Source organism: Schistosoma haematobium, chromosome 4, assembly GCF_000699445.3.
Source record: "Schistosoma haematobium chromosome 4, whole genome shotgun sequence".
In the NCBI taxonomy this organism is placed as follows: Eukaryota; Metazoa; Platyhelminthes; class Trematoda; order Strigeidida; family Schistosomatidae; genus Schistosoma; species Schistosoma haematobium.
This window is the reverse complement of record NC_067199.1, coordinates 3926881-3940475: the sequence shown is the minus strand read 5'-3', so window position 1 is coordinate 3940475 and position 13595 is coordinate 3926881. Positions and strand designations below refer to the sequence as shown.

At 35.4% G+C, this 13595-nt stretch overlaps 2 protein-coding genes across 2 annotated transcripts; both read right to left on the bottom strand.

Annotated features, from left to right (window-relative positions):
- Positions 1-2063: 2063 nt before the first annotated feature.
- On the bottom strand, positions 2064-2576 carry TUBB2B_1 (Tubulin beta-2B chain; the record flags this gene model as incomplete). Its single annotated transcript, XM_051219285.1, has 1 exon — positions 2064-2576. The coding sequence occupies one exon, from the start codon at positions 2574-2576 to the stop codon at positions 2064-2066; it is 513 nt and encodes a 170-aa protein (XP_051065988.1).
- A 152-nt stretch (positions 2577-2728) lies between these two features.
- On the bottom strand, positions 2729-3406 carry TUBB2B_2 (Tubulin beta-2B chain; the record flags this gene model as incomplete). Its single annotated transcript, XM_051219286.1, has 1 exon — positions 2729-3406. The coding sequence occupies one exon, from the start codon at positions 3404-3406 to the stop codon at positions 2729-2731; it is 678 nt and encodes a 225-aa protein (XP_051065987.1).
- Between the last annotated feature and the right edge of the window lie 10189 nt (positions 3407-13595).

Below are 13595 nucleotides of genomic sequence, written 5' to 3'. Positions count from 1 at the left end.
TGAAACTTCTCAGCGGTGTGCACCCACAATCCTGCCCGCGAGACTTGAACCTAACACTTATCGGTCTCGCGCATGAACACTTAACCTCCAGACCACTGCGACGACCAGCATCCAACGGTGTTATTGTCTAACTTCAACCCCTCTCCGATTATAAACATATATATATATATATATATATATATATATATTTGTTTCTTCGTTTGAATCTTATATGATATAGCGACTAAATATTTCGGATGTGTAAAGTAGTTAGTTTTAATCACTGTAGCTTAAAAGATGATGAAAGGCGAAATTATTCAGTTGATTATCTGGCCGAATTTATTTGAGCTATCACACTGCTCATAAGAAATATTACTTGTTAACGTTCATTTAAGTTTACTTAGTGTTAGCTACTTAAAAATCTCAAGCATTTAATTCTGTTTTTATATATATTGTGTTTCTAAGTAGAGCCATACGAGCTTAGTTGTCGCTCAACTATATCAGATCTCAATGTTTCCGTCTGATTTATAATAGCTTCTTGGCTTGTGTATATGGGGTGAAAAATGTGGCCCCAAGCATTCCTAGTTAATGCAATAAACAACCATACATGTGGGAACAACCAAATGTATTTTAGCACTATTTAACAGAATCTCTTGATAAAATATGAGGACTATACTTCGAATATTTCATTTGTGAATTTTCATAATTTATCCTTCACATTCTGTATGGTTCTTCCAAGTTGAAATTCTTTTCTATTTCTGTTTCTCTTTTGTGTTCAAATTGATCTTCTCAGTCTTCTGTTGTCAGGGTTACCGCTTCTCTTTAGTGTTACAAACTTTTTATAACTGACGACGTAAATAGCGTGCACCACAATAGCATCATTAATATTGCTAGGGATGGTTGGGCACCTCTTTCAGTTGTTGGAGATTATATCACCGATCGACACTAGCGAAGATATATATGTGCTGGGTTATTTGAGCTACAAGTAGCTTCATGTTGAATCGAGCTGTGTACATTACGTGGCCCTTGAGTAAAGCAAACGTCATAATGACTTTATTGTCAGTTCGTAGACTGAGCTATTGTTTACTATGGTTTAAAAATTAGAGATCAGAAAGTATTTATAGTAGTATGGTAAATTTAATACATATTATCATTATGACAGGTGAAAATTTCCTGATAATACCTTGGTATTAGAACTGATTTACAAATCATATTAAATGTAACTTCTTTATCTTTATACATTGAGATGGATGAATGAGTTGATCTTTTAATTTTTGACTCGTAATGTAAAGTCGTGAATACTTAGATACTTATGCCTGTTACCCCCAAGGAAGCATAGGCCGCCGACCAGCATTCTCCAACCCACTCTTTCATGAGCATTCCTTTCTAGTTCTATCCAATTCATGTTCATTCTTTTCATGTTTGTCTACATTTCTCGACGTAATGTGTTCTTCAATCATCCTGTTCTCCTTTTGCCTTGAGGATCCCATATGAGTGTTTGCCCTGTGACACAGTTGGGTGCTTTCCTCAATGTGTTTCGTATGCACTTCCAGCACTTCCTGATTTCTTCCTCTGCTCAAATCTGATTTGTTCTCTTCCATATTAGGTTATGCTGATAGTGTCTGGCCCACAGATCCGAATTATTTTGTATAGACGACTGTTAATAATAATTCCCTTGACTTATCATACACAGGATTCATAAATTAATATGAGCATGTATCTTACACTTTACATATCTACCGATTTATTCAGTTTTGTAGTGGGAATGCGAACCTCCATTTTACATAGAGGTGATTAATCCGACATACTTAAGCTTATCAGTCTAAACGTTTACTAATTCTCATTCAAATTAATAAGAAAATGATTAGCTATTGACCGCCAACAGTTTTGCGAATGATGACGTAGCATTAGGATTCGTTAAAACAAATGTGAATAAAAATATTTTGAGGTAGTTCAACGGACTTCAGTGATAGGCAACATGATCGTTAAACAAAAATAGTCTAAAATTAAAAACAAACATTAGGGCAAGAACAGAAAACTTGACTAACTGATTCATTAATTTATGCATCCTCATGTTCTTCGTTTTAAAATTCCTTTTCTTCTTCAGCAGTTGCAGCTTCAGTTTGCTGATATTCGCACAGGAGATCGTTCATATTTGATTCTGCCTCTGTAAATTCCATCTCATCCATACCCTCACCTGTGTACCAATGCAAGAAAGCTTTACGTCTGAACATGGCTGTGAATTGTTCACTAACACGTTTGAACAACTCCTGAATAGCTGTACTGTTCCCTATGAAAGTGACTGACATTTTCAGACCTCGTGGTGGAATGTCACACACTGCCGTTTTCACGTTGTTCGGGATCCATTCAACAAAATAGCTTGAGTTCTTGTTCTGCACGTTGAGCATCTGCTCATCAACCTCCTTCATGGACATACGACCTCGAAATATTGCAGCCACTGTGAGATATCGTCCGTGTCGTGGATCGCATGCAGCCATCATGTTCTTCGCATCGAACATCTGTTGAGTCAACTCGGGAACGGTGAGAGAACGATACTGTTGACTGCCGCGACTAGTGAGAGGTGCGAATCCAGGCATGAAGAAGTGGAGACGTGGGAATGGCACCATGTTCACAGCGAGTTTCCTCAAGTCAGCATTCAGCTGACCAGGGAATCTCAGACATGTTGTCACTCCTGACATAGTTGCACTGACCAAGTGGTTCAAGTCTCCATAGGTGGGTGTGGTGAGTTTCAGAGTACGGAAGCATATGTCGTAGAGTGCTTCGTTGTCAATGCAGTATGTTTCGTCGGTGTTCTCAACGAGTTGGTGAACAGAGAGTGTGGCGTTGTATGGTTCGACGACTGTGTCGGAGACCTGAAAAAATGTTTAGTGGTAAGTTGTGTTACCTTAGGTGAAGGGACCACTGAGAATGTGTTCATGATGCGGTCTGGATACTCCTCACGAATCTTCGAGATGAGTAGTGTTCCCATTCCGGAACCTGTTCCACCTCCTAGAGAGTGGGTGAGTTGGAAGCCTTGTAGACAATCACACGATTCAGCCTCCTTGCGTACAACATCGAGAACTGAGTCGACCAACTCTGCACCTTCAGTGTAGTGTCCTTTGGCCCAGTTGTTTCCAGCACCACTCTGTCCAAACACGAAGTTGTCTGGTCTGAACAGTTGTCCGAATGGACCGGCACGCACACTGTCCATCGTACCAGGTTCCAGATCGACGAGAATGGCACGAGGCACATACTTTCCACCGGTTGCTTCATTGTAATATACGTTGATGCGTTCTAGTTGTAGATCGGAATCTCCATGATAAGTGCCAGTTGGGTCGATTCCGTGTTCATCTGAGATCACTTCCCAGAACTGAGAAATGAGTGTAAATATATATTGCTTACCTTTGCACCGATTTGATTTCCACATTGACCAGCTTGAATATGAACAATTTCACGCATATTGAATTATAGAGCAAATGTGAATAAGTTGGTAGTGAGAAACTAACTGGCAATTGAATGAGAACTAGAATGTTACTGGCTTTTATATATGTGCCTTACTATATATCCATTTATATCGTCATAGTTACGGTCTGGATATCGACCTAAGTAATTTAAACAGTTGCTATAATTCAAGGTACTTGAGTACTTTTTTTCTTATTTATTCTTTACAATATGGTCTACTTATTTACTTCACGTGATGTATATTGCTCTTTTCCAAATTTAAATTTTTATAGTGAAGAGCTGACCGTGTTCAACATTGCTTTACTGTGGTGATCAGACGAGAACCGGTGTTTTCAACAGGTTATGGTCACTTGCAGAGCAGAACTACATCTATCTTTATATGATATATTATTCAAATAATCGTGTGTGTATATATCACGATTCGTTGTCTAGTTATCTTTTAATGAGGGAAATCTGTTCTTTCATTAATAGAATATGTCATAAACACATAATAAAATCGGTGCACTTTATAGAATATTCAATAATGAAACATTTTGTTTTTACTGATTTACCATTTAAGTAACGTTTTGTTTATATGAAATACACTTACAGTTATATAATATACCCTTATGAGCCAGGGTAATTTTACTTTGGTTCTCAGGAGAACCAGACACCATCCGGACCATCACGTGACAACCCAAACAGTATAGCTCAACCCCGTTTAACAGGGGAGCAAGACACCACTCAGGTTTTGGTGGAGTTTTGTTCTCTGAGCTCAGAGAACAAAACTCCACCAAAATCATCCACCTGAGCTACAAATCTTCTCCACCACCACTCAGGTTTAAATTTTATAAACCGAGTAGTACAGCTCAATCCCGCTTCATAGAAGAACCAGATACCGTATAGGCTTTAAGGCTACAATCTGAATAGTACAGCTCAATCCTGTGGCGAAACCACAGATACCAAGCACCCTGGTGGACCAATATGAAATACATATGAATACTATTTATCTAACAAACTGGTCAACTTTACACTGGACCAAGAGATGAAAAATAATAAATAAGATAAATGATAATAAATTGATATCTTAATCGTTAAGATTATGAATTAATTAAAACTGGACAACCATGGATAACCTAGAAGCACTGGGTGGACGTTTCATCCTAGTATGGGACTCCTCAGAAGTGCACATTCACGACCTCACCTAACAAGATTCAAACTCAGAACTTATCAGTCTCGTGCGCGAACGCTTAACTTTTAGACCACTGAGCTGGGATCCAATTGACTCACAAATTCAAAAATTAAATTACTATGATATCCGCAAAACCTCTCTGATTATAATCATCATATGTTAACTGGTGATTGTCTCCAAAACGTACTTACTGGGTTTTTAATGAGAAGCACTGATCAGTGAAGTTCAACCGGGTGTGTTGTGAGATAGTAACTCACTGAAGACAATGGTGGAAGTGTCATTCAATTTCGTGGATTAGTTTAAGTTAGATATTAATACCATTGGATGCCAGCCGTCTCAGTGATCTAGAGTTTAAGCGTTCGCACGCGAGACCGACAAGTCTTGGGTTTTAAACTGGCTAATCGGGATCGTGAATGTGCACTTCTGAGGAGTCCCATAATAGGACGAGTTAACAGTTCATTACTTCCAGGTCCTTCATGGTAATCTAGTTTCAATCGACTCATGAATTCAATTATTTAATATGAAAACAATTTGCAACTTCATCACTCTGGATGATTAACTGTTACTAGGGTAGATTTAACGTGTGAACAAATTGTTTTTGAAAACATAAAATAGAGTTTGAATTTTCCTATGGCTAATTTTCAAATAAACCTTAATGATATGATGGAAAGAAAAGTCAATTTTCGATTGATTTACTCATTATGAGTTTTGTTCAAGATTACTTCCGTTTTGATTCAATGTAATGAATACTCTTGATGGCGAGACTCTGGGAGATATAGAATCGTTCACATACCTGGGAAGCATCATCGATGAACAAGCAGGTTCAGATGCAAACGTTAAGTCGAGGATTGGCAAAGCAAGGGCCGCTTTCCTACAATTGAAGAACATATGGAACTAAAAACAACTTTCAACCAATATCAAAGTCACAATCTTCATTATGAACGTCAAGGCAGTTCTACTGTACGGAACTGAAACTTGCAGAACTACTACAACCATCATCAAGAAGTTACAAGTATTTATAAATGGTTGTCTACACAAGATACTCAACATCCATTGGCCGGATACCATCAGCAACAGCCTTTTGTAGGATAGAACAAACCAGCTTCCAACCGAAGAAGAAATTAGTAAAAGACGATGGAAATGGATAGGACATACATTAAGCAAATCGTCAAACTGCACCACGGGGCAAGCCCTAACATGGAATCCTGAAAGGAAGCGGAAGAGAGGAAGTTCAAAGAACACATTACGTCGGGAAATAGAAGCAGATATGAAAAAGATGAATAACAAACTGGAAGGAGCTGGAAAGAATTTCCGAGGACAGTGTTGGATGGAGAATGCTGGTGAGCGGCCTATGCTCCTCCACGCGGAGCAACAGGCGTAAGTAAGTAAGTAAGTACTCTTATTGGATAAATTTGATTCTATTTGTTTCTGAAATCATTTAAGTACATGTTACTGAATGAAAAATATATATATATATAATCTATAAAACTTTCTATAAACAATAACCCAATTTGGTTTGATTAAATGAAACGAGAATAATACTGGTTTATATGTTTTGATGATACATCATGGGTTTCTCTTTTTTTTTTTTAAACTCACTTTAACCAACTTAACTGACGCCTAAGATAATGTCTGGTTTTTTTCAGAAGATAAGACAAACCTAGAAGTTGTCTGAAGTTCAAATAGCTTAATGGTATTATGTAACAAGAAAGAAAAAAAATAGGCACTATGGATAATGTTCTAACGCTAATAATACTTATGATTTACTTATATAGAGATTTGTTGATATTATATTGAATTATTGATTTCATTTATTGGTCATTACATATGGTTTATCATCAATATATACGAGAATATTGAATAGCCGCCAAAGGTTTTAGAACTTGATGATCAATATGTAGGGACTTCGGTTATGTTGACGCTCAATGTTTTGTGACTTTGTATATAGTATTAGTGCGTCCTAAACTTGAGTGATTAATACAAGCGGTTAGCCTCTAATTAAGAAAAGACAGTGAGATTTGGGAAAAGGTTCATAGAGCAGTAGCCTAGCTGAATCTCGGAATAGTGAAGCGCTCAAATGATGCTCGACTGAGTGAGCTAAACCTATTCCCGTTGTCATTATTGAAGAACTAGAAGTGAGTTGATTACAGATTTCAAATTACTTAGTGATAAATTCGCAAATGATATGCCCTTATCTGTTTTGTCTTTCAAAACAGAGCATTTACGAGGATACTCCAAAAATGTTTACAAGCCAAGAACAAATTACTTGTCAGCTGAAGCTAGGTCACTGTGGAAAACCTGAAAGCACTGGAAGGCCGTTCCGTCATATTGTGGGACTCCTTACCACAGCGCATCCACGATCATGATTCACGAGATTCAAACCCAGAACCTATCGATCTCACGAGCGAATGCTTAACCTCGAGATCACTGAGCCGACGAATGATCTGAGAAAGATTTACATTACGCTTGATGGAAATTCGAAAATGCAGATTATTTTCAAATAAAGTTTAAAAATCATGATAATGACCTCCATAATTCTTTTGTTAATGCTATAACTTGTAACCTTGTACCTTATTAATATATGACGTAATGATACCGCCAATTAGAGAACAATCATTTATCCACCGGACTAATGATGTAGAAAACTCGTACGAACAGGCTAGAATCTTTTTATCGGTCCTGCTTCCTGCCTAACTATAACTTTTAGAGTCTGAAACACCAATCTCAGCCTCTGCAATATGAATCATTATATTTCAAACATACTGAGTTGATATACAAACCAAACAGTTAATCCTAAATCTATGGTTGTTAGTCTAGAAACAACAACAACAACAACAACAACAACAACAACAACAACATGTTTTCATCATCATTTTCACGCACAAATTTGTCTTACATAGAAACATTCAATTTTAGTTTCTAGAGAAGTTTTAGTCTTTCCCATTGTATAAGATATTTCTTTTAATGTATGATACTATGGTGTGTGCTACTTATATTGATATAAGTAGTATATGACACGAGTCAGGAATGTAATGTCTGGTAGCAGAAGATTGGGAAGATCAAGATTGGAAGAACAGGAGTAGAAAGTAATTAGTATAGAAATGCAAGAACAACGAAGTTCGAGACAATGATTGAACATTTTGCAGTATGCTTTTTCTATTTTACCAAGTAACTCTGTAATGTTGTGTCAAATATAATTCGGTTGTCCTCACCTGTGTTCTTCTTCACTACAATACTACAAGTCAATGAACAAAACTGTATATATGTTTCTTAAGACATATGATTGATCAAAGTACAATTAGTTAAAGAAACATTTATGTTCCTACATGTAGTTGACCTTTTATTCATTTGGTTGATTGACACTAATAATGACATATTGTTCAACATAAACAACAACAACAACAACATCAGACTGAATATAAAACTTTTATATATTTTTAAGGTCATTCAAAGATGAAGAACAATAGCATTGCTTTTTAAAACAAAAAAAAGATCAAACAATTGAAAATTGAATGTTTTGTTTTAAACAAAAATTAACTAACTTACTTCATTTTTAAACTTTATTCTTTCCAAAATAACACGTCAAAATATGTAAAGATGGATAGTATGTATTAGTGGAATTCAGGACGCGCGTTTCGTCCTATTTGAGACTCGTGAACTGGGCGTACCTGCATCTCATATAGGACGAAATGCATGTTCTGGATTCCATTGTTAACTACTATCCATCTTTGCTTATGAAGCTTGTAACTTAAGGCAATGTCGAGGCAGTCAGCACAGCATTCACATGCGCCAATAACAGACTGATCAATTGCAGTCCTAAACATCAACGGGAAGATTCAGGTAAACAATACCAAATGAATTTAAACTTCGCCCCATTGCACAATAAAGTGGCTGTCAGGACTCAGTAGCTAAGTGGATAACGCGGTGGCGTTCAATGCGAACGCTACTGGGTTCAAGTTCCAGAGTGAACATCAACTCTGATATACAGTCACATTCAGCTGATGAGCCTCAGTTAGGACGAAACGTGCATCCTGGATTCCATTGCTTTCTACTATCCATTTTTATATATTTTATATGAATAAACTATGTAACATGTCTGAATGTAAAATACTCTCTTTTAAAAATAAATAATTTTGTAGTTTATTATTTAAATTCATAAGTTATTTAAAGCTAGGCCGTTATGGAAAACCTATAACCATTTCGTTCTAGTGAGAAACAGTGACCAGTGGAGTTCAACCGGGTCTTTTGTGAGGTAGTAACTCACTGAAGACAATGGTAGATGACACTCAATTAGTTGAAGTTAGACATTAACACTGTTGGATCCCGGCCATCTCATTAATCTAGTGGTTAAGCGTTCGCATATGAGACCAGTAGGTTCTGAGTTAGAATCCCGCAGGCGGGATCGTGGATGTTCACTACTGTGAAGTCCCACAATAGAACGAAACGGCCTTTCAGTTCTTTTAAATTTACCATGGTGGTTCAGCTTTAAATGACTCATGAATTCAACCATGAAAATACTATGATCTCCACAATACTCCCTTTCTGATTATTATAATTGTGTCATTATGGTTGAAAATATATTTGCCAAAAATATATATTAATACATATAGAATCATTCATAAGCAAACTAATAGGAACAAATGTATTCAAGCATTTTAGATTCATAATTATGCTGTAACAATATTCCATTCTATTACCTAATTAAGTAGAATAACATATATGTAATTACGTGAAATTTTCTTCATAGTCACAATGTCTTAACTTTGATTGTTTAAAATGTTCTTGTATTTTTTACTTGATATGATGGTTGTTAACTGAGTACCTTCTGAACAATTGTTCACTATCTATTCTTTTGCTTTTGTTTGTTTTTTTAAAACCTTAACTTCCCTGTATAAGTTTTGCTATTTTATTATTTGGCATAGATACATAACTTGAATACAATTGTGTTCTTGGGTCTTTTTTTTCTCTGAACTAAAGTTGGCAAAAAGAAAACAAAGAAAGAAAAAAAATAATAAGAAATGGGAAAAAAAGAAACTAATCATGTAAATGACACAATGAACAACTATGAAAGATATACGAATCATACAAAGAAATAAAATAAAAAAATACAATCTACACATACTACTTACTACATAACACTTTAATAATATAAAGAATTTTATGATTGGCGCCATCAATTCACCGATGAACAACACGCATTACATATATACACATACATGTATATAGATTGTTGAAACTAATTTGATAATAATGGTCACAAATATCATTGATATTATGGTAAAAAAAAAGAAGATATAAAACAAAGGATAACAATTGTTATTAGATTTTATCCTTGATTACAATTCTCAGATGCCAGCTTTTCTTTTTTTTTCTTTTCTTTTTTTCTTTTTTCTTTTTTTCTTTTTTATCATTCTATTTTACTTGTAACTATGTAATTGTAGTTTATTCAATTATAATGAAGGTATCAAGTAGTGTTATGTAGATTAGTCTTTATATAGTTGTAAATTAAAACATTCTTAATATGCATATATACCACAATTTACATGATAATTTGTATATATATATATATATATATATATATATATATATATATATATATATATACATAATATGCATGTTAAATATGTGCTAGTTGGCAGCCTATGGTTTGTTGAGAGGAATAAGCATAAGTAACTAAGTAAGTAATATATACATATCTAGAAAAAAAATGTTATTTTGTTGTTGGGGTGGGATGGGGTTCAATGAATGAAAACAAAAGAATCTTTGTTATTCATTACTGTTTACTTACTTGATGAATAAGGATACATATAACAAAAAAAATCTTCTACATACATTCTTCCATGTAGTTTACAACATGAACGATTTGTTTTATGGGTTAAAGAAACATGAAATGTAACATTTATTAGTATTGTTTCTTTTTATATTTTATACTGATTATGTTTTATTGTATCATTTAATATTTTGTTTTCTATTGTAAGCGTTCGCGCGCTAGAACGATAGGTCCTGGGTTCGAATCTCGTGAGGCAGGATAGTAGATTCGCACTGCTGAGGAGTCCTACAATTGGATAAAACGGTTGTCCAATGCTTCCAAGTTTTTCATAGTAGTCTAGCTTCAACTGACTTATGATCTCAATGATTGAAATTTAATATTTTTGTTAAGTTGTTAGACGAAATGGACAGAATTCGATGGTTTCAATCGAAACAGTATTTGTTGGTATGATGTATCCTCAATAATTGTGAGATTTTTATTATTTTAATATTTGAGATCATGAGTCATTTAAAGCTATATCACCATGGAAAACCTGGAGGTACTGGACGAGCGTTTCGTCCTATTTTGGGACTCCCTATAAGTGCGCATATACGATCCCGCCTAGCGAGATTCGATGAATTGAGATATTAGAGTCACAAATGACTTGATTTATTATTAATATTTGTTAGTTACAGTTTATGGTAAAACTATACTTTTCATGATAACAAAACAATTTCTCTTAGGTTTATTAATACTGATCGATGACTAGGTGTCTCTCAGTAACGTGTACCTGTAATCTTGAGGGAAATGATGCTTCCTGATGGATTCGACCCAAAATACATACTATTGATCACCACCCAGCGCTCAATCAATTTTAAATAGATCTCAGTTCTACAGGAGGTCAATAGCGACCCGGATCGCTCAGTAGTAACGCCTTTTACTGTGAAACTAGGTGAAACGAGACCGAATCCGTCAGGGAGCATCAGTTCCCTCAAGATTACAGGTATACCTTGATGATGACCGCCAAGTAGCATGAAATCTAGGTGCAGGATTTCCTGTTGACTATCTCTAATCAGCATCTTATAAAAGTTATCCGTACCTAAAGCTGACGGTATACATCCTAAAATGAATTAATAATGAGTTTCTTCTCTTTTTTGTTCAAACAAACTAGATCATTTCCTGTCTCGGTCTTACATTGTCATCAGTATGAAAAAAACGATATTATTCTGAATAATAGGATCAGTGTGCTTAACTCAATAGTAAAATAGCATGTTTCTTTTACTTACAAATATCAGATGAATAGTAGCCATAGACCATATTAACTGCTTGTTATGTTCATCGTATACAAATTATAATTCAATTTTCTGATTAGCGTTCTTTTTAGCGAGTTAGTTCTCTATGTGATGGGGTCGCTATCCCCATATCCAACCCTCCTCCTTTATCCGGGCTAGGGACCGGCAGTAACTCTAGAAGAGATACACACGGAGTTTATAATTCAATACTTTCAGTTAATTCAAAATGTAAAGTTGTACAGATTTGAAATCTATAGAGAAGATCTGTAGCTCAAATAAATGTTTCTTTCTTGTTAATGTGAGCATTATTTCTTTTGAAGACTTTGCTTTTACTTACTTATGCCTGTTATTCCCACTGGAGCATAGGCTACTGATCAGCGTCCTAAAACCCACTCTGTCATGGACCTTCCTTTCTAGTTCCATCCAATTGTTGTTCATTCTTCTAATGTATGTCTCCATTTCTCGGCATAATGTGTTCTTTAATCGACTTCTTCTCCTTTGGCCTTGAGAATTTCTTTTGAAGAGAGTTCTTATCATCATTCTGAATAATATAATTAAGACTTACTATGAATAAAAGTAAAAACAATGAAATCATTGTATAAATGTTAATTTGACTCGGTTCTGATGTTCCAGTTGGTGAACTCTCGTCCTGTTTTTATTATTTGTATTTTATTTAATATCAGAAGGAGTTTCGTGGATATTATAGTAATTTCAATGGTTAAGATCATGAGTCAGTTGAAGCTAGACCAGCATGGAAAACCTAAAAGCACTGGACGGCCCATTCGTCCTAGTATGGGACTCCACAGCAGTGCGTATCCATGATACCGCCTCGCAGGATTCAAAACCACGACATATCGGTCCCGCTCACGAATGCTTAACTTCTATGTGCAATTTTCTATTTGTTCATGCATTATTGTCTAGATTAGGGGTCATTTGTTCTTTAGACAGTGCAACAAATGCTCATTAGTGATTGACTCCAAGAGATAATTCCTGAAGCTCTGGTGAGAATTACTGACCATTAGAGTTGAACGGGGTCTGTTGTGAGATAGTAACTCACTGAAGACAATGGTGAATGTGTCGCTGAATTTCGTGGATTAGTTGAAGTTAGACATTAACACCGTTGGTCGCCGGTCGTTCCAGTGGTGTAGAGGTTAAGCGTTCGTGTGCGATACCGATATGTTGTGGGTTTCAATCTCGCTAGACGATGTTGTGAATGCGCACTGCTGAGAAGTCTGACAATAGGAGGAAATGGCAGACCAGTGCTTCCAGGTTTTCCATGGTATTCTAGCTTCAATTAGCTCATGATCCCAACGACTAAAATTTTTATTTAAATTGACCAAACTATCCAGAACAACAATGTAAACTTTTCAATTAAACCATTTAGTTCATAAACTTCAATATCTTTAAAATATACATCTGATCTCATATTGATTCGGTAAATATTGATTTAGATTGTGATCCCTAAACTTAGTTTTGATCATTGTTAGTACAGATCAGAAAAGAAATGTATATTTTTGTGAGGCTAATATCATCATTATTCAGCTACACTTTCAAATAAATGACTGTTGAGCTTTGTAAACAACCAGTTTTACTTTATATTGAGATAAAATAAGTACCTAGTCAAATGCATACATTAATGTTAATGCATTATTGTCTAGATTAGAGATAGTGTAGAGCGTGCTACATATATTAATATAAGTAGTATATGACGCGAGCCAGGAATGTAATGTCTGGCAGCAGAAGATTGGGAAGATCAAGAGTGGAAGAACGGGAGTAGAAAGAAATTAGTATGGAAATGCAAGAACAACGAAGTTCGAGACAATTATTGAACATTTTGCAAATGAAGTATTATAGTATGGTTTTCCTATTCTACCAGGTAACTCTGTAATGTTGTGCTAAATATAATTCGGTTGTCCTCACTTGTGTTCTCCTTCACTACAAT